This window comes from Parus major, chromosome 2, assembly GCF_001522545.3.
Source record: "Parus major isolate Abel chromosome 2, Parus_major1.1, whole genome shotgun sequence".
Taxonomy (NCBI): domain Eukaryota; kingdom Metazoa; phylum Chordata; class Aves; order Passeriformes; family Paridae; genus Parus; species Parus major.
This window is the reverse complement of record NC_031769.1, coordinates 137,964,666-137,984,989: the sequence shown is the minus strand read 5'-3', so window position 1 is coordinate 137,984,989 and position 20,324 is coordinate 137,964,666. Positions and strand designations below refer to the sequence as shown.

General features: G+C 40.9%; 1 protein-coding gene across 5 annotated transcripts in view; it reads right to left on the bottom strand.

Annotated features, from left to right (window-relative positions):
• DEPTOR (DEP domain containing MTOR interacting protein) overlaps positions 1-20,324 on the bottom strand; it is an 81,356-nt gene that overhangs the window by 21,623 nt on the left and 39,409 nt on the right. For 4 of the 5 annotated variants that reach the window (XM_033512424.1, XM_033512425.1, XM_033512426.1 and 1 more), the window contains 5 exons: positions 14,638-14,727; positions 10,872-11,057; positions 10,120-10,254; positions 6,948-7,018; positions 6,196-6,300 (listed from right to left, as the gene is read on the bottom strand). In XM_033512424.1, the coding sequence (XP_033368315.1) occupies positions 6,196-6,300; positions 6,948-7,018; positions 10,120-10,254; positions 10,872-11,057; positions 14,638-14,727 (587 nt within the window). The remainder of the gene's footprint in view (positions 1-6,195; positions 6,301-6,947; positions 7,019-10,119; positions 10,255-10,871; positions 11,058-14,637; positions 14,728-20,324) is intronic. The other variant, XM_015617662.2, reaches the window with a different exon arrangement.

Sequence of the window (20,324 nt, the reverse complement as noted above, 5' to 3'; positions counted from 1 at the left end):
AAATATTTGATCCCTTCCAACTTCTGTTGAATCATTATGCTACTGACTAGCCTTACTAATGTTTTCTTTAGAGTCTTTTAGAAAGATTACCACTAAGGATTAAATAAATAATAATGAAAAAGCCATCCAAACTGCTCAATATTTTGTTCCCCATTTCTATGGTCTTAACATGTCCTAATGCCCTGGTTCTGCACCTTGGGAGGAACAACCCCATACACCAGTACAGGGTGGGGGACAACCTGCTGGAAAACAGCTCTGCAGGGAAGGAAATGGGGGTCCTGGTGGACAACAAACTGCCCATGAGCCAGCAGTGTGCCCCTGTGGCCAAGAAGGACAATGGTATCCTGGGGTGCATTAGAAAAAGCATTGCCAGCAGGTCAAGGGAGGTGATCCTGCCTCTCTACTCTGCCCTAGTGAGGCACATCTGGAGTGCTGTGTCTAGTTCTGGGCTCCTCAGTGCAAGAGAGACATGGAAAAAATTGAGTGGGTTGAGTGGAGGGCTACAAAGTCAGTCAAGGGTATGGAGAATCTTACAATGAAAGGTTGAGAGAACTGGGCCTGTTTAGCCTCAAGAAGAGACGACTGAAAGAGAATCTCATTAATGTCTATCTAAATGGAGGGTACCAAGAAGATGGGCCAGGATCTTATCAGTGGTTCCAAGCAATAGGACAAGAGGCAACATGCAAAAACTGAAGCACAGGAAGCTCCACTTGAACACAAGGAAGGATTTTTGTACTGTGCAGTGATCGTGTACTGAACAGATTGACCAGGGAGCCTGTGGAATCCCCCTTAGTGGATGGGCATGTCCTGTGCAGTGTGCTCCAGGATGACCCTGCTTGAGCTGGGAGGTTGGACCAGATGACGCCCTGCGGTCCCTTCCAACAAGACCCATTCTTTGATTCTGTAATGTAACAACCACTCTTCTCAAGCATTATCTCAATGATGTTCGAGGCTAAATCTACCCTACTTTGTTCACTTTCCAATCTCTGTGATGGATAATAGCAGATAAAATCTCAGGTCCTGCTTATTGCTGCATAAAATGAAAGACAGAGTTAAACCATCTTTGAATTTTCTTTGGTTTTGCAAAATCAGACTGATTTTATGGTAAAAAATTAGATTTTCTCAAAATTAGATTTTCTAAAGTCACAGATGCTTGAATACAGCTTCCACATTTCTGTGGAGGAGAATGGACCTTTATATTATAGTTTATCATTAAATACTATCAGAAAATGAAGCACTTACAGAGACATGTTTGAAACTTATATATACATTTATATTCAAGCCCTACAGCAGTGGCATTCATTGTGGGTAGTGCTATGCATGTTTAGCTCTGCTACTTCTCTATTTATGGACAAGCTATGAAAGCAGTTTGTCAGCAACTTTTTCTGAGTGCTCATATTACCAAATACATCCATTCTCAACTCACTCTAATGTAATTATCGAATTCGGCAGCGAGCTGATAACACAGCTAAAGGAAAATCCCAACCTGCCTCAGTGTTTTCATGCTGTAATTGAAAACAGATGGCAACTCATGTAATTTATGCTTTTCTACAATCAGTAACATGTTGGTATAAGATAAGAATTCTAAGACTGAATAGCATCTGCTTCAAAAACACCATATGCTAGTGCACAGCATAAATATTTATCCAAGCCGACTCCATCTTCTCATTTAAAGCTCAATTCCATGAAAAAAATGAAAGTACCCTTCAGATACCTTCAATTAGCACTGAAGCATCCCTGGAGTGCTCTGAAGGGTTAGAGGCCTAGCATCAAACACTGAGGTATCTTCTTTTTCCTAAACTTCACGGAGAGGGTTAAATGGAGGCGTGTACCTTACTGATACAATATAAATCCCAGTTCTCAAGCTCCCACTAGGGTGCCTTTAGGAGACACAAAGAAGTTTCTCACCTAAAATATCCATGCATCTCTACCTTTCCCACTATATTGTAAAAGACTGGAAACTGGACTTGGGATATATTTTCCTGGGGGAAGTTTTTTTTAAGGATTTTTAGTCTGATTTATCTTGTTTGTCAAACAGTTATGCTTTCCTTATACAGGTTTTGTATTTCTCTGCAGCTTGAGGTACATTCAACTACACAAGAATCTCACTGTTCAAATTTTTTCCAGTTGCAACACTATAAGGCATTGGTAATTCCTCTGACATCACATGGTTTGGGGTTGGTTTTCACCCTGCTGGACACTTATAATGTGTGCCTTTTAGTCTTCCATATTATAAATCTGTAATACGTTGTTATTGTGGCAGTACTTGAATTCTTTGGACTAATTAGATAGTACAGATGTTCCTTTGATTACATGAAATGGGCTTGATGACCTTGATGAAGTGACATCCATTGGCTTCTTGACACAGTGGCAACTCAATTACACTTGAGAATTGGTTCTTATTCTGCTAATGAAATCATTTGAGAAACTGGACCTGAAATAATCACTTGAGAATGCAGAAGATAAATACACAGGCAGAAAATATATAAAGCTGATCTCCTCCCTGTGCCAGCTTTCAGAGATCAGGAGAGCAGAACCAAGCTGAAAGGGTCCTGGCTGCACATTACAGTTCCCAAGCTGAGCTCCAAACAGAAGGTGTTGGTACCAGTGACAACACATGGTCCTTCAAACTCCCTGCTGCTGACTCCCTGCTGCTGAATTAAAGAAGAACTAGGCTTGAAAAGCTTAAACAGCCACTGGCAATTTGTAGGATTTGAGCACCATAGGTGTAACAGCTATAAGTACTCATTTGCTAAGAATCAGTTTAAGGAATCAGATAGCTTTCTTTTGACAGTTTGAGCAGGGCACTGATTTCTCCAGCCAAGGGGAAGAACAGATGATCAACAAAATGAGTGATTAAATTGTCTCTTTCACAGGCCTCATACTTAGCTAGGTCTGCTTGTTCCATCACACTCTGTTGCATTTATGTCACACTAAATAACATTGTGATGCATAATTTAAGTCACCAGTTTGAAGTCAAGTTGTAACTTTTCAAAAAATACTTAAATTACCTTAAAACAGAAATGAACTTACATAATAAATCACTGAAAAAAGAGAAAAAGAGTTTTACTGACAACAACTGGCAATATTTAGCAGTGTCATCTGCAGATTTTTCAGCAGTCAATAATGAATATTAAAGCAACTTGGGAACTTCAAAATCCTGCTGTTCCTGTCTGCACTGCTGACGACAGCAGAGAGCTAAACAGAGCTGCAAATAACTCAGAAGAACGCATCGCAACACTGACTCCTTTCATAGCCTCGCGTCGCCTCCAGCTCCCTCTTGTTAATGCACTTACAGCAACCACTCTCCTCACAATGCTGTCACAGGCAAACATACTTCAGCAAACCAGGTCCAAAACTACTTTAATAAAGCTAACTGACTAGATATTTATTGAATTATTTTCTCAGCTTCACACCTGAAATTTCAGACTCTGAGTGGTAATCCTATTTACCAGCCCCAGAAGAGGTATCAAGTCTTAGAGCTTATAGCCTCTCACACATCTTTAGCAGAACACTCTAGTATGGATTTTGTCAGAAATAAGTTCTCTGAAAATTCCCCTGGAAGAGGATGTCACACATGAGGAGAAGGCAAGTGCTGCTATGCTGAGGTGCACGTGTGTGACAGAGCCCACGAGTCCCAGCCGCTCGCTCCGTGCCCAGCCACTGCCACTGCGGGCAGCCAGTGTCCCGAGCTCATTGAGTTTTCTGTTCAGATTCCCAATTCAAAGCACTTTGGAGCAGGCCAAGAACTCAGACAAGCTCAAACTGAAAGCAAACCACCAGTAAGTCCAGCAGGTAGGTTAAGCCTGGAGTGTTTACTGCTTTCTGTGATGAAAGATAGAATTTTAAATGCACAAACTAAGGTGCTACAATGAGATTGTGGGCAGCAGTCCTCTCTCAACAGTATGTTCAGTATAATGCAAAGACAGGAAAATAGTGCTCTCCAAAACAGGCAAGTGCAAAATCACAAGCTTTACAAATAAAGACATTCTAAAAACAATTACAGTGGATGCATCTCCTTAGGAGGAAAATCCCTGCTGCTACTGCCAAGAACTTTTCTACAAACTGCAACGCCAAGGCTTGGCTCTTCTTCAAATTCTTGCCCTTTTCATCATAGCCAACTCTCCCTGTTAGCGCTTCTTTGGTGTAGCACTCTTTTTGCAGACAAAAGCCTCTTGCACCAGCCCACCAGAAGTTACCGTGCCCAGCAGCCTGTTTTCTAACTGCCCTTCCTGCAGCTTCCACACAGGGGAATATTTAATTTCAAGGAGCTGTCATCTAAAGCCTGTCATTCGTTTTCTTTAAATTTGCCAGATTGAGGAGTTCTGTAAACAGATGGATTAAGTGACATAGATTTTTTTAAAATTTCAAATACTGCAATATGATTTACATACTTATTGCCATGAGAACATCTAACAAAAGCTCTTATTTTCAAAGAAAAACACCATCTCTTCATTTGGCTAAAAATTTTTTAGGCAACAATTTTTGTATCTAAAGAGGGGATCATCTCATATACAGCTATAAATTTTTATGTGCAATTCTGCTCTGGAAAACCATTTCATGTAAAGATAACAGCTTTGAAAATAATCAGATCTGTCCTTGTGTAAAAGCAAGGCATTATATTCCAGTTTTACAGCACTGTTTGCTCCTTTCAGGACAGTGAACTATTTTGCATTCTTCAATCTTGAATGGTTCAGGTAGACCTCTCCAACCCATGGGATTACACATATGACACCACAGTGTCAGGTTTCAGAATTGCTCCACTGTACAGCTAGCCTCTATATTCAGAGAATAAAAGGTGCAGTAAAATACTAAACTGTCAAGTTCAGGATCTAGAATATACACATGAATTAATAAATTATTTTTAAATTTAGGCCCTTTAAATTTTAGGCAGGATCATTATTTGAAAATCATACTCTTCATATAAAAATCTTAACTGTAATTATATTTAGGTGTTGTATAAAACATTAAAATAAAAATTCCAGCTCCCTCAGAACTCAAGCTTCTTTGCCAGCAGGATGTGTCTGTGTGCTACATGCTCCAACAAGCTCTGCAGCTGCCAGTCCCTGTCCCAGGGGTTTTGCCTACCTGTACTAAAAAAAAAAAATTCCAAGGCAGTAGGTTCCTGAAAGTTCCATTAAAAAAAGAATTAGCAGGCAGAGAGCAGGAACCCCTGTCCTGCTCGTGCTAAGGAGGGTCCCATGGCAGTGAGCACCCTGGCACCATGCAGTGAGCAGGATGTGCATCCCTGGAGCTGTGGCCTCCAGCTTGGTGGGTGTGAATAGACAGGTGAGAGGCAACTGGAAAAACTTCATGGCAAACATATGGAATACACCTGAAACCTACATCTGTGTTGCTGCCATACAATAAAGCATGGCATAAATGGGTAGTTTGATCTTTCTGGTCATCGGAGCAGCTGTAGCAGCTAACTTTTATTAAAACTCGCTTTTATCTGTATTTAATATAATACTTTTTTTTCTTTATTTTTCTCTTTGTACAAGGCAGAGATTAATTCACAGATATATGCAGGATGTGATCCAAGCCCACAGGTAAGTCAATGGGCTCTGCATTGCAGTGCAAAAGCTAGAAGTGGAATGTCTATTTATTGATTCTTAAATCACTTATGAAGTTATTTCAGCTCTTTATGAAAGTATCATCTGTTGTTCGTTCCAAATTGTCTTGAATCTTAATTGCTTTAGACTGAACAATGGGCAATGTTAGCTTCACTTTCATGAGGTACGTCTGACTTTGCCTGTTCCTAAACAGTCCAGAAGCTGCACACCAATAGTCGCATAAATTAGAAAGTAAAAAGGGAATCTAAAATTGTGCAGAGTTGAAAAAACATGAAAATAAAAAAATTAAATAAAAAAATCCATCAAAAAATAAGAACACCACTAAAACCAGCCAACCACTTTAGCAAAACCCACCTCAAAAAGTGAAAAGATCAAGAAAGCAAGCTGGAACAGACAATCAAGTCTCATGTGAAAAAGAGACTTCAAGAATCTCAAGGACAGAAGAAAAGAAACAGGAGGGGGTTTAAAGGCAACAGAACTCACTGTGCACAAATGCCTGAAACTGAGACAAAGGCACTGAACACTGGAAACAAAATCACCTCTCCATTCCCAGATACTGGCAGCACAAGACCTCAGAGCAGCACAAATTTCCCTGGGAAATCATCCCATTTTGAGAACCTACCTTCATTCCAGCCGCGGCTGCTGGCCCACTGGGGTCCACAGCCTGGATGTGGCAGGGTTTGCTTCCCCGCACCACAAAGCCCCAGCCCACAGCATCACCAACAATCTGGAAAGAAGAAAGGACATGATCACTTTAAGCAGCTCCATGAAATTCATGGGGGCAATTTCTAAATAGTCTGAGATGTAATTTCAAGATCCCTGTACTTCCAACACATATTAGAATATAGGCTGCTATGTCACTCATGGGAAAGGCTCTATCCAAATAACTCCTCTTGCTTTGAATGAAGTTTTTCTGTTAAACTAGGAGGCTGTAAAAGCAATGATTCCAATGACTAGGTTCAAGAATATCACTAAAGAAAGACTCTAATAATGTATGTGAGTCAAATTTTCTACCTCATCATATAGAAAGACCCTGCTAGAAACCCCAGAAACCCTACCCTGCTACCGGTTTGGGTAGGTGATCCATTCCTGCAGAGGAGGAGCACCAAGTCCAGATGAGTTTATATAATATAAATGTTATTGGCTTTATGTAGTTTTACATCCCTTTTAAGTATCACACTGGCATAAAGACAGAATAAACAAGCGCTGAATCAGACTTGAAATTTGTGGAAGTACTTATTACGGAGTTTGGGATTTTTAAAGTATAAACCTCAGCAAATACAAATAAGTTCTAATTATCCCATCAGAAAATGTCTGTTTAGACTGCCCTATGCATATAACATTCAGAAAATAAAGAAAATACTGGAGACATACCGTAAAAGTTTTTCTAACATATGGGGCTCCAGGCATCAAGAGTTCATCAGCAGTCACAGGTCTCTTTAATACTGTGGAGGTACAGAAATGAATATTCAATAAAAATATTCCTCTGGAGTTTCTCCTAATAAATAAGATACAGTGTCAGGATACATCTTTTTGGGCCCACTTCCCATACAAGCTTTCAATTCTTGCAGACTTGCTTGAAAGCAGTAAGAGAACCAAGGAAAAGCCTGCAGAATAATTCTGAGTATAAATGATGAGATCTTTGGAAAACTGGGGCATTTAGCCAAAAAGACTGTTGTCCGCAATCAAAATCTCCTAAACACTATCACAAAAAAACAAAGTGGCTTTTCTTGTATCCAGTGTTGAAACAAGTGACCAACCTTCCTGGCACAGAGCAGCTTTCCTTCACAACTCACTGTGTGCTTGTTGGGTGCTCTCTGCTATTTCATTTGAGTTGTGTTTGAATCACAGAATTGAGTAGCAAGAAAATCCTGCTAGGGCGAGGAATTATCTCAAGAGATTTCTGCAACCGTAGGCACAGACCTGTAACTCCCATCTTATCCAGGGACAGATGAAGTAACCTACAGGTGTTTGGGATTTTAAATGAAAGGAAATAGCAGTAAGTTTCTGCAGGTCCCCATTGCCTTCCTACGTAATGGCATCATTTTCCTCCAAATAAATTAAATTTGAAGTTCTGCCAGATCAAATCAATACCATCCTGCGTACCATTTTTTATCTGTCCATAAATGCTTCACAGACAAAGGACAACATAAAGATATATGCTGTTCAACACATTTGTCTGCTTCACCCTTAATATTATGGCTTTTCTTCTTTTAGTGATAAATAATTTTGACAGTCTCTCTCTATTCAGTCACAGGTGGGAGACAAAATTTCTCACAGATGGTATTTGAAGACATTCTTGAATTTCTTAATGACATTCATGGGAGCAGGGAGAATTCTAGCAGACAGACCAATACTTTGTTTTTTTTACTTTCCCATGCATTTTGATGAACTGTCATTTAGTCACTGTTATACTCTGCAGAGCATGTCTGGTCAATGTGAAAAAACCTGAATGACTGTGCTCATTTGACAAGTCAGAATCAGGTAAATCATCCATGCAGAGCTCTCTTATGTGCCTCCCTTCATTATACCTCCAGAACTTTTCTTTTTTGTTTGATGATTGTTTTTCTACATGATTGGTCAAGTCATGACCTGGGTGTTTTTTAAGTGTTTGACTGCAAGAGACCAGATCTTACAACAAATACACCTCTGCCTTGTGTTCATTAGCATGTAATTCAGCAACACACTCTGGGTCTGGATAGCAGGAAGCTATTTGTGAACAAAGTCTCCTTATAGTCAGCAGAGGATTTAGAATTCCTCGTAACATTTACATCTGACAGCCTTATGTTAACCTATACAAGCTGACGTGCGGATCTGTACTTGTGCGCTGGGAGAAATAACCCTACATTGCCAGAAATTGTATAATTCTTAAAAACCAGTCTGTTTATAAGCCCACTGCTGTCCTCTTTCAAATATGAGTCTGTTAAAGCTATTCACAGCTTGAAAACTAGTCCTAAGGGAAAATTTCTTCTAAAAAATTTATGCAAGAGCAACGTCAGCCTATTCTTTTTCTTCCAGTGTTGTGTAATCAGCTGCATTAAAATAAACTTGTTCTCACTACTCACGGCCTGACACTTCATATAAAATCAGAACAGTAAATGACCAGAATAGTTGGCATACTTCAGATAACACACACATTTATGGATAGCACATGAATGCTGTTTTATCTGTCCCAGAAAATTTTCCAGGATGTAATTAATGTACTGGGGACAAAGAGCTACCCATACAAAAGCTACCAGAGCATTTCTGGAAAACATACCTGAGAGATATTCTGCCAAAACATGATACTGTTATGATACAGGGGCAAGCCCCTTGCATGAAGGGGTGAGCATATTGGTAGGTGGTGCTGAACACCCAACAGCAACACACCCCGAAGATGCAATGGCCACTAGAACTGACAGCATTTCCTCTGCTGGGCAGCAGGTCTGCTGGAGGGGTTATGAGCATATAATCCTACTGAGTCCTTCCAATTATTTTAGTTCAGAGCTTCATACCGAATTCCCAGTGGAGCTTAAGCAGAGAAGGAAATGTGCTAAAAGAAGAGAGAGGGAAAATATCCTTCCCTTTCTGATGGCCACTCTGCACAGCAGGAATGAAATGCACTTTAGCTTGCTCATCTCTGGAGTAAATGGTCAATGCTTTGAACAGCATTCACCCAGTGCTTGAGGCACTCTCTTGTAATCACTTCAAATGCCAACATCCCTCTGAACGTGAAGATTACACATACCCACTGAAGCCTTCCCCCGCTGTACAGTACTCCCCACACCACTGGCAGAGTCTTGGTGTATTTGAAATAATAAGGAGCTCAAAGGGAAGCAGGGGCCCTGTTTGATATTCAGGGCTATTTCTGAGGGAAACAGAGAGGCTGAAACAATATGTATCTTGGTCTGTTTTTCCCTTCCCAGATGTACAGTAAGAAACAATTTTAAGTGAACTGTGGAAGAATGGGTGTGTTTAACCTTCCGGCATGGGATAGGAAATCCTTTCGAAAGGAAAATAAGCTTCCACACTATTTCTACCTTCTGAAACAGACCAGTGTAAGACTTAAAACAAATTAAAATGTTCAAATGGTCTCTGACAGGCTGAAACAATGCTGTCTCAGTTTTTTTAGAGCCTGCTGTTTTCTGAGAGGTGTTATTCCATTGCAGCTCAAGCAGTCACTGGATAGTTAAACTCTCCTCTGACTTGCACCAAAAGAATGTCTTTAGGAGGAGATTTGAATTGGTTCAGAGCTTGGCAGTGAAGAGGCAAATCTAGGCCTCTGACTGCACGTCGTCCTAAGAGATAAACTGCAGCTCAAACCACAATTATGGACTTGACGTAGAGATTACTGGAGGCAGATGTCTGGCTTCTGTTCAACAGAACTTCAGGCTAGAAGATGATAATAGTTCCCTCTGGCCTACAAAACCTGTGACACTGTGAATTTTTAATGTATTCTTGGAAACAGAGGCTTAGGCATAATGATAGGCATTCTTCACATTGCCTTCTCCCCACAGAGATGTCTGCACCCTGGCTGCTGTGCATCGTAAGCCATGCTGGTGCTCACCAGATTTGGGGTTGCAGAGCACGGGGGGACTGCTGCTGAGCGTTGGGCTACTGCTGAAGTACCCGCTGCTGCCACAGCTACTCATGCTGCTCCTCCGCACTGCCGACACGATCTTTATCTCCTTGGTGGGACTCACTGCAAGCAGAGACAAAACAGAGAAAGGGAGCTGGTACCAGTTATTAAGCTGCTCTGTTTCTTTTTAAAAAAAACAGCAACAAGCCATGTTTTCACTGACAACACTGGGAATGGGTTAGTGTATCCCTACACTGTTAGAAGAGTCACTGCATGAGAGTAATGCTGTAACTAACAGGATGGCTGAACTGCTCCCATTGCAGTGTCTTCTAAGAGGCATTTCAACATAAGGAATGTTTTTCCAGTTTTCCTTCCCCTTCTTTCAGTAGTTCCTACTTATTACTGTACAAAAATGCTGCAGAGCTCTTTCCCCTCACTTCTAATCTTCTTGAAAACTCCCCATAGCATGTATGACAAATTACTTTGAGTTTGGAGGACTTCAACCAGTTCAGTTTAAACATGGACCCCAAATTTGGACCAGCATCTGAAAGGATGTTGATACAGGTACACCCCAAGGAGTTATAGGTTTGGTAAAATGAGTGAATGGACAATCCCTGTGAAGAGGGATCTATAATATTCAGCCCTGCATTTTTTTCTAACACTGAAACCCCTTGTCCAAAACCAATTTTTTAATACTCCATGGAGTCACTCTACAAACAGCAGTATAATTAATGAGTCACCTGAGAGAAAACTGGTGTGTTTCCTGTTGTCATGGTTCTGTTTGCGCAGGCAAAATGGGCTGTCATGGCTTTCTGGCATCAAGCGAGATTTCTCAGTGAGGAGCTCCATTAATCGCCGCCGCCGCCGGAAATTCATTCTGCACTGGTAGAGCAAGTTGCTGTCCATAAAATGGTGCTTGTTGGACACTAGGAAAAGAAATGGATACAAAAGTCTATGCCTGGTAGGCACAGAAAGAAATCCAAGCCTACCCATGAGCAACTTGTGCACTACAGACCTTGCTTTAAGGATGCAATGGTCAGAGCTCTCCTCTTCCCCTGTGCAGCCTCAGAAAGAGGAGGAAAGTGGTCACCTTCACACAGGTGGCTCCAATATACACCCTTTACAGCAGCAAAAACAAACTAGGAATTGTTGTGGCAAATTCTGAGAAGAATCTTTTATACTACTTTAATGAAATGCACTTCTTATTGTCCAGTGGAAATAGAATAGAATATATAGAGAGTAATAGAATTACCTCTCTGTGACAGGTTGCATAATGGTCTACCTCTGTATGTTTCTTGCTGCTGCTGGTTGCTACAGACCAGACTTAGCTCCTTATGTCAAGTTTTGTGTAAATTCATCAGTCTAGGCTAGCCCCTGGGAATTCTGTCCAACTACCTTGTTCAGAGCTACAGGGCAGCAAAGAATCAAGACCTGTGTATTTCCTCTGTCTTGTTCACCACAGACACTGTGTCCCAGACATTTCCTGCAGGCCACTTCCCCCCCCCTTGCACGGACACACAAGGTTTGGGAACAGGCACCTGGCCAAAAATCATTTCTTACATAATGAACAAAAATCTTAATTACAACCTTGGGAGAGCAAGCCCCAGGCTGCTGGTGTCAGAGCAGGAGCAACAAGCCTACCCCCAGCATACAACAATAACATCTACGCCTTCACTACCACCGATGCTGTGATGAAAAACACAGTAGCTGGATGGAGCTCAGTGCCAGGTCCTGAAAGTGCTTTGGCTCCTGCAGGTTGTGATTGCAGGAAAGCTCTCTGGAGTACTCTCTGCATCAGTACTGCAGCAATTAAAATAGCTGCAGTAGGTGCTTGGCAGCATTTTTCTCCATTTTCATCCAGCTTCTGTGATCACGTTCCACTGAAATAATTTCTCACAATTGACCTTTGCAATGAAGAATCCAGATTCTGGATTTTCCCAGTTTATAAACTGCATTTCTTGTAATATTGAATTATGAAAACTGGTGGGCTATAGATATTTATGTGTAAAGTGTGAACAACACCACAGGTATGCACTGAGGTCAGTCAATGATTACACTGACTACATGTCTCAGTCACTTGGCCTCCTACTGCAGACACAGAACTTTTACCTTGCTCTTTCCTCTGCCCAACACATGGGTCCAAAAACCAGCAGAGTCCAAGGTGCTACACAAGACCCAGAGCCTGGTGCCCTGCTGACCTGCTTTCCTTTCATTCTCATCCTAAACACAGTCTTTCTTGCTCTCATCCCTTCTGAACATCCCCCTGTGTCTCAGGTTACTCTTTATGGAGCTACAGAACTACACCACACCTTGCAAAATAGGCTGCATTCACATATAATCTGCCAGTACGTCATTTGTTGTTTGTGAGCTGAAGAAATAACCTCAAAGAAGAAAAAGTCCAGTCCAGTCACCTTCTCCAGGGATGTCAAGTCACCCAGACAATAAGGAAGATGCCAGTCCTAGATATGATCCCGAGGGCACCGTCTTCTGTGTGGGCGCAGAAACTGCCTTATGAGGTCAGACCATCTTGCAAAGAAGCATGTCCCTTGCCTGCCTGGGTCACTGTCAGGGACACCACTGTCTGTACAAATGCACTTCTACCTTTGGGACACAAGGAATAATCAGCATAGGAACTTTTTGAACTGCCCAAGCTGCCCCACAAGCCATCTGCCCCAGAGTTGTGTGGCACAGGCTGTAAAGCATCCCTTAGATTGCCTGGTTCTGTCAAAGATCTTCAGAAGAGCCAGTGCCACCTGGCTTTTGTCTGCTTCCTTTGGATGCTGAATCTGTTGAGTCCTCAGGGATGCAAAATGGCTTTGTTTAGTCCAATTTAGCATCACAAGTAACTCTCTGCTTTGTTCTGACACATTAATTTTCGCAGGCACACACTGCTACTGTGCTCCCCATTTTGGATACATATCATATGCAATACTATTAAACAACGCTTATTTGACACTCACTATTCTTGAAGAACGGAAGTAGAGGAGGAGAGATTTGGCAATCTGCCTACGTTCCCCCAAAGGATTTGCTATCAGAGGCAGAGTTAGTACGTAGGCGTTTGCAGCTACCAGTTTCATTTTAAGATCACTGACACGATAAGTAAAAGTAGCAATATCTATCAATATCTTACCACATTATTAGAATAACCTAATTTAAAGACAAAATAAATTTTTTGAGGCCATCTCAAATTCAGTCTTAAAAATGCAAGCTCTACTTATTCAGCACTATTGTGATTCATAATCTTAAATGAAAGAGGGCTCCACAAATGCTTCCTTGGAAATAGAGCTGTTGTGGCCAGCCATTCACAATGTAAGAAATATCAGTAGGGTTTCTGAGTCAAGTTAAATATTACAATGCCACCATTTTTAACTAAATTTATTCTGTTGTTTGTGTCATTAACTTAAGTGCTCTGACAGTAATGAGAAATTATGATAATCAGAGATAAACACACACTCATGCTACAGACATTGTCAAGCACTCTGAAATTCAAGAGTTACTGACCATGAAACTAGATAATGTAAACATTTTTATGCCACAATACTGAACATATTTTATAACAACAATACTTGTTTTGAATTAAATATTGTAATATTTATAGACTTAAAACAGCAAGGCTTAGGTTTTCCACTGAAGCCATTTATCTCTGCAGTAACTATTTCAGTCCATAGAAGCGCAAATTTTTATACAATAAATGAGGGCAAGTGGAAAAGCTAAGTCCAGTGACTCTATGTTGAAGAATATTTGTATATGATTTACACAACAAGGGATTTGCAGCCAAAATGCTTGGGACACGTAGCATCAGAATAGAATTTGGCATGCTCCTTGACTTTCCTATTTTAACTTCCTAATTTCTAAGGATAGCTCACATATCATGTAACATCATGTAATTTTTTACACATTTAAAAAGAAGCTAAAAATACAAATAGGAGCAATATAGCTCAGGCTGCCTCCTTGTTCATACACCATCAAGTAAAGGCTCTCACCAAAATTACTACCATGCCTCATGGGGCTCTTTTTTTTTTTAGTCATCTGAGTAATTCATGATTTGTGATTAAATGTGCAGGCTGTGACTCTGCCTAAGGATTGACTGTATCTGGAAAGTGTGGAAAATGGAATTTCCAGACCACAGATCAGAAGGAAGAGGTTGAGGAGGAGGGAGAGGCAGATGTGGGTGCTGGCTGCCTCTGAAAGCACTCCTTGGGTGCAGTGGCTGACTTCAAGCAAGAGCCAGAAGCTTGCCCTTATACCTGGTAAATCACAACTCCATGAATGCTGGATGCAGAGCACACATAGAAGGTTGGGTTTGTTACATTGGTAGCTGCTGGGTGAGTGGTCCAGGTGCAGTCACGGGTGCTCAGCTCAACTGCTTTAGCAGCCCACACTTTGCTGCAAGCAGCAGAGAAAAGTGGGAGTGAAAAGCTTTTCCAAACTGATGGCAGAATGCTGAGAGGGTTGCACAGACTTGTCCAGGAGCAGTTTCTTTAAAGGTAATTTAGAGTTTGTTACCTCTGGGTGTTGACTCAGAGGCAGTAGCAGATAAACTTGTGGCAGCTGACAAGGTTCTTGCTCCAGGTATCTCTAATGGAAGTTGCTGCCCTAGAAAGGGATTAACATTACTACTCCTGAATTAGTTCACTGCCCTTCATGGTGCAGAATAGAACAGCAAACTGGCACCCATTTCAGTTTGTCTTTAACAGTCAAGTTGTGGCTGATGAGTGTCAGGACCTGCATTTGTACATTATGAGGGTGATGCAAAGAGCAAGGTGGGGTGACTCGATGTTTCTGGCTCCAATTTAATTCACAGCTGTTCAGGTGGCAACATGTTCATGTTACAATGTGCACCTTATGCAACAGAAAGAAATGCACTGAAGAGAGTAAAGAAAAATATGGTGACTGGAAAATTCCAAAACCATAAAAGTACACAAGAACATTTATTGTCCTGGAAGGAAAGGCACCAACACTAGCACATATTCACCGATGTCAAACTTTGGAGGTAGGCTCACAACCCACCAGTCTAATCTCCCACATATACAGGCCACAGAATTTTTCCCAGAAACAGAATTTAACAATTATCTTTTCATCTTGCAAAAAAATTAATTTGCTCATACTTTAAGGCATTTATTGACCACTTTAATCTTCCCTTTACAAGCTGTTCAAGCCTTCAGTCACTTGCCCTTCCAGAGAATAAACAACTCAAAGCTGAATTTTCTTAACTTTAGCTGCTAATCCCTGGATTTTGTCACACCTTCATCAGAAAGTTATGTATGATCTGGTCAAAAATCTTTGCAAAGAAATCTGTGAAGAGATTAAGCCAACTCTCAAACATATCTTTAACCAACTCAATAAGTACCACCCCCTAAATTCTATCCTTTTTTAGCCCTCCTGGAGTCCTCTTCAGAATTTCTTTATCTTTCCTAAAAATCTATTTATCAGAATTGCATGCCTACAATTACAACCTCTCTCCCCTTTTCTTACTGGCTGTTGTTCTTTCTGTATATCTCAGGCCCACCATTACAACTGCACTGTACTGCGCAAATAGCATAAAATGGGAATAATTTGTGCCCTGCACATCCTCCTTTCCCTACACAGCACTGCTCCACAGCAGCAAGTGGAACCTGTATTCTCATTTCCTAGATGCATTGCCTTGTGGTTATACCATCAGCTATACAAAAAACCATATCTTTTGGGGCATTGACCATTTAACTAATAGAGTTCAATTATTTGTTTACTGTCTCATCTATCCCTAGAGTTTGGAAATTTCATTGGCAAGGATTTTAGCTGGTCATCCACCATTTATGTTAGTGTTAAGATGAGAAAAATCAGAATATTTATTTCGGATTTTCTCTGTTTGGGAGCACTTAATGTTGCAGCTTTGGTGCTTCTTCCTCCTGGCTGCTTCACAGTTTCTGTTCAGATACATAAAATATAAATAGCAACATCCATGCAAATCTTCTTTCAGCTTCTGGTTCTGACATAAAATCCCAGGATCTGCATGGAGCTCAAACAGCCTTTTCTCTTCCACTTTTTCAAGGAGGCTGATGCACAGCAGTGATAGAAATATTAGCTTTACATTGATTTCATAGAACTGAGGAAGCTTTAGAAAGTACAAAAGCCTATTTTAATAAATGGTATGACTCATGCCTGAAAAATCAGGCCATTTTCATAACTGGCTTTTCCCCCAAATCCCTCCCACCACTTCAATTTCCCATGATTTTTAGCGCTGATAATCTGTGTACATCTCCACTGTGGTGATTAATGTTTTCTACCAGCTGAAAGCTGCAATCCCCAGTAGGACACATCCAGTGAGGCATTCCAGCTGCTCTGCACTTCCCCAGAAACAACACTGTCATCAAGCAAGCTCGTGGCTGGAGCCAGGGAACGGCTGTTCCACGTTGAGCGAGCAGTGGGAAGGAGATCAAAGTTCCACGAGGAGCCAGATGAGCAGCTTTTCTCAAGAGAGCAGAGGACACATTGAAGTGTGTGCTTGTTTGTTTGTGTGAGAGTGTGCTTGTGCTAGGGTTAAGAGGAAGAGGCTAAAAAAGCAGGGTGAATGGATTTTTCAGTGTGGATATGTAATGTCTTTCTCCACTTAAAGTCAAAAGCAGCACTGAACTCTTTCCAGCAGCGCAGAACACATTTCCAAGTCTTTACAAGGCAGCAGCCCTGGTCTATTCAAAAGTACACTTTATCTTTTTAATGAGGTAGTTTCCTCTATTAAAATGATGTGAAATGCAGTTGGAAGTTGCAGGAGATCATTCTAGACTTTCACTATGACTGGCTGCAATAGTCTGTGCCTTCATATAGCAAGTCACAGATGACTGTATCAGTTTTGACCTCTGGAGTGGCAGGGTATTACCCCAAAAGAGCAATGTCACACCAAGAGCAAATGCAGGATGATGAGACATACACTGACAGGCTGCTGGGGCTGTCAGGGGCTGGGGGACTATCTGAAGGAAAGCACAGCTGGAGCTGCTTCCACTTGCACCCAGAGTGTGCCTAGGGAAGGGTCTGGCTCCCATTCCATGTCATTTTGCTTTCTTGCTCCCCTCTCCAAAGCAGAACCAGTGTTTAAAAGGGAAGGAAACAAATCAACATATAAAATACGAGTTCCTTAAAAAAATGCCTCTGTCTATGGCTAGCACACAGCTTGCTGAGCCAGCCTCCTCTGTGCCTCAGGCCTTTGGCCAGCCCAGTTTTGGTCCCTTGCCAGAGAAACTGGAAGTGTGTGTCCACTTTGGCTTTCAGAGAGCAGTAGCGAATCCGTGGGCTTGGCAAACACTGACACTGCTGAGAGCTGCCCAGGGTGGCTGCACAGCTTCCAGCCTGTCCTCAGCCCACACTGCTCACCTCCCCAGCCACTCCTGGGCTCTTCCACTCTGCCTTGCACCAACACGTGCGGCTGGAGGAGAGCAACTGGCACGTTAGTCAGCACCAGACAATGCTTTTCCCACTCCTCTCAAAGCCTTCCTGTTTTTCTGCTAATCTGGCACTGCAAATGCATTTTAATCATGGCACCTATTCAGATTAGTTTCCTTTTACACATGGATGAATTCCACCTGCTTGGATCTCCCACAAATCCAGGGAGAGACTACAGATGTTCAGTGAGAATAGGGCCCTGTGTCTTGGGTCTTGGATTCCCTGCACTACATAAACACAACACTTGCATTTCCACCTTTTATGAATTTTTATATGCTACACAGACCATAGATAAGCCCACCTGTGCGTGTATTCAACCATCATGTTAAACTCTCAGCAGTGCAGCTGTGCTAAATTGTATTTTTTTTCCCATTTGGATTACAAGGAATTCACTTTGAACAGATAATGGATCTAAGCTTGAACTGCTCCTGTTTCCACTGATCCCCTTGTATAAAACTGCAAGGCAGATTCTGGCTCTGCAATACAAAAGAGAGCTGCTCCAGCTCATCCCACTAAGGGTGAAATCAGTAAGCATGTCCAGAAATAAACAGGTCCTGGAACTGTAAATAGGTCCAGAAAAAAAAGCTGTGCTATAACCAGAGCTCTCTGAGATATAACTAGGGAGGGCTTTCTGAGCTGCTTCAATGAACTGTAGTAAATTCATGAAGTCAAAAAAAAAAGTCTAAACAACTTTTATACTGTCTTTAAAGCATAAGGATTACAGTAGAAAACTGTCAAATGTTCCTTGGGAACTGAAATTCAGAGTATCCTATTAAGGTGGTATGTTCTGATCAGTGCATTAACATGTTATTTCTGCTGCCTTAAAATAGATATGCAGATACATGTTTCTATATACATTTTGTCTTTCCAGCCAGTTTGCCATCTATTTGCAGTGTATTTTCAAATACATATTACTTTAGCATGAAAAGCCAGTGTTGAATCACACACATTTCAGCAGTCTTTTTGGTTTGTATATGAGGATTTATCATCTTTAATTTAGTAAGTTTACAGAACATAGCCAACTGCTTTTCTTTGCTTCCAAATAAAGTATGGAAAGTACAGTCTGTGGCAAGGGAAGCAAGCAGAAGATGAAAAGGCCCATCTGGGTATCTCTTTTTTTTTTTTTTTTTGTTGCAGCTGTTAAAAACTGAAACCCATTCTCTTTCAGAAAAATAAAATTCAATAGTTAATATGAAAAGAATTTTTCATATGTTATTTACATAAAGCATAGAGCATGTGGTTCTTTCAAAACCCAAATTCATTCCCACTGTAGATAAAGACAACTGCAAGAAGAGCACAATGAGAAGCTGACAAACTAAGGAGCTGGGTGTTTATACAATTACATAAGAAATTCTTATTATTTGACTTCTTACAAGGGAAAAATCATTAAAAATATGAAAAGTGGTCTCCAGATTTAGCATAAGCAGCTGAAGTACTGTGGGTGAGGTTACTGTCCCTGTGCATGGGAACTGCCAGGGAAGGGCTGCCACAAAAAAAAACTGAGTGCTTCTGCCTGGCATCAGCACGGGGGTAACAGGACTTACAATAAGAACAAAGTTGTGTTGCAAGACATCATAGACCAACTGAAGGCTTGTGTTACTGAGATAAATCAAGGCATCATCTGTAAAAACATTATGTTTTATCATTTTTAGCCTAATGAAAGCTTGGATATATTCAAAGGCTGATGTGATTCAGGTTTTAGATCAAATAGAAAAATTGTTTTAAAAAATATAGGTGTTGATTTTGGAGAAGAAAGCCTATGATCAATTAAGTCAAGGATTTATGGTATGCTTCAATGATACTTGTAAACTGCTATCTGCAGTTAATATTTCCAAGAAAGAGGTTCCAAAGAGAAGTCTTGAATTAAGGAGGAGTTCATTTCACATACATGGCAAGTTTTCACTTTGTAAGTGAATCATAATCAGATAATCACAAGCAGTCAGACATGTTAGGTAAATATAGCGGGACATACTTTATTATTCACATAAATTTTAGAAGAGAAGGAAAGCTTTTCAACAAAAGCAAGAGAAATAATACTTTGTTAGATATTTAATCCACTTCTACAATTATAACAAACTTTCAATTGCATCACGTGCCTTGATGCTTAAAACTAAATGCACTGATCATCTTCACAAAGGAAATTCTTCTGTAAAAAGGTACAGAGTCCTTGCAAAGAATAGGGAAAATTAAATATATATATAAGACTTTCCTGCAGAGATAGGGACATAGAACGTGTCAACATTTACTGTTCTCACTAAGTCACTGCAAAGTGTTTGTTTTCATCTCCGAAAGTAATTTGCACAGTGCAGTTCGCAGATAAAGAATTAACTCTTGAAAGGAGATAAGCACCTGCTTCTGTGCTAAGCCAGCAGGACATGTGTACCTGGGACACACCAGGTCTGATCAAGTGCAATTATCTCCATAAAACTAAAGTTGAAAGGTATTTTAAAGCAGGGTGGAGGCCAAATATACTGATACCATGTCTAAGACATCTTACAACATATTTATTACCATCAAAAAAATCTTAGTACTGATGAAATCATATAATCATTCAGGTTGGAAAAGACCTCTGAGTTCATGCAGCTCGACCATTCACTGACACTGCCAAGTTAACCACTAAACCATGTCCGTAAGTGTGACATCTACACATCTTTTAAATTCTTCTAGGGATGGTATCTCCACCACTTCCCTGGTCAGCCTGTTCCAATTCTAGACAACCCTTCCAGTGAAGAAATTTGTCTAATACCCAACCTAAACTTGCCCTGGTGCTACCTGAG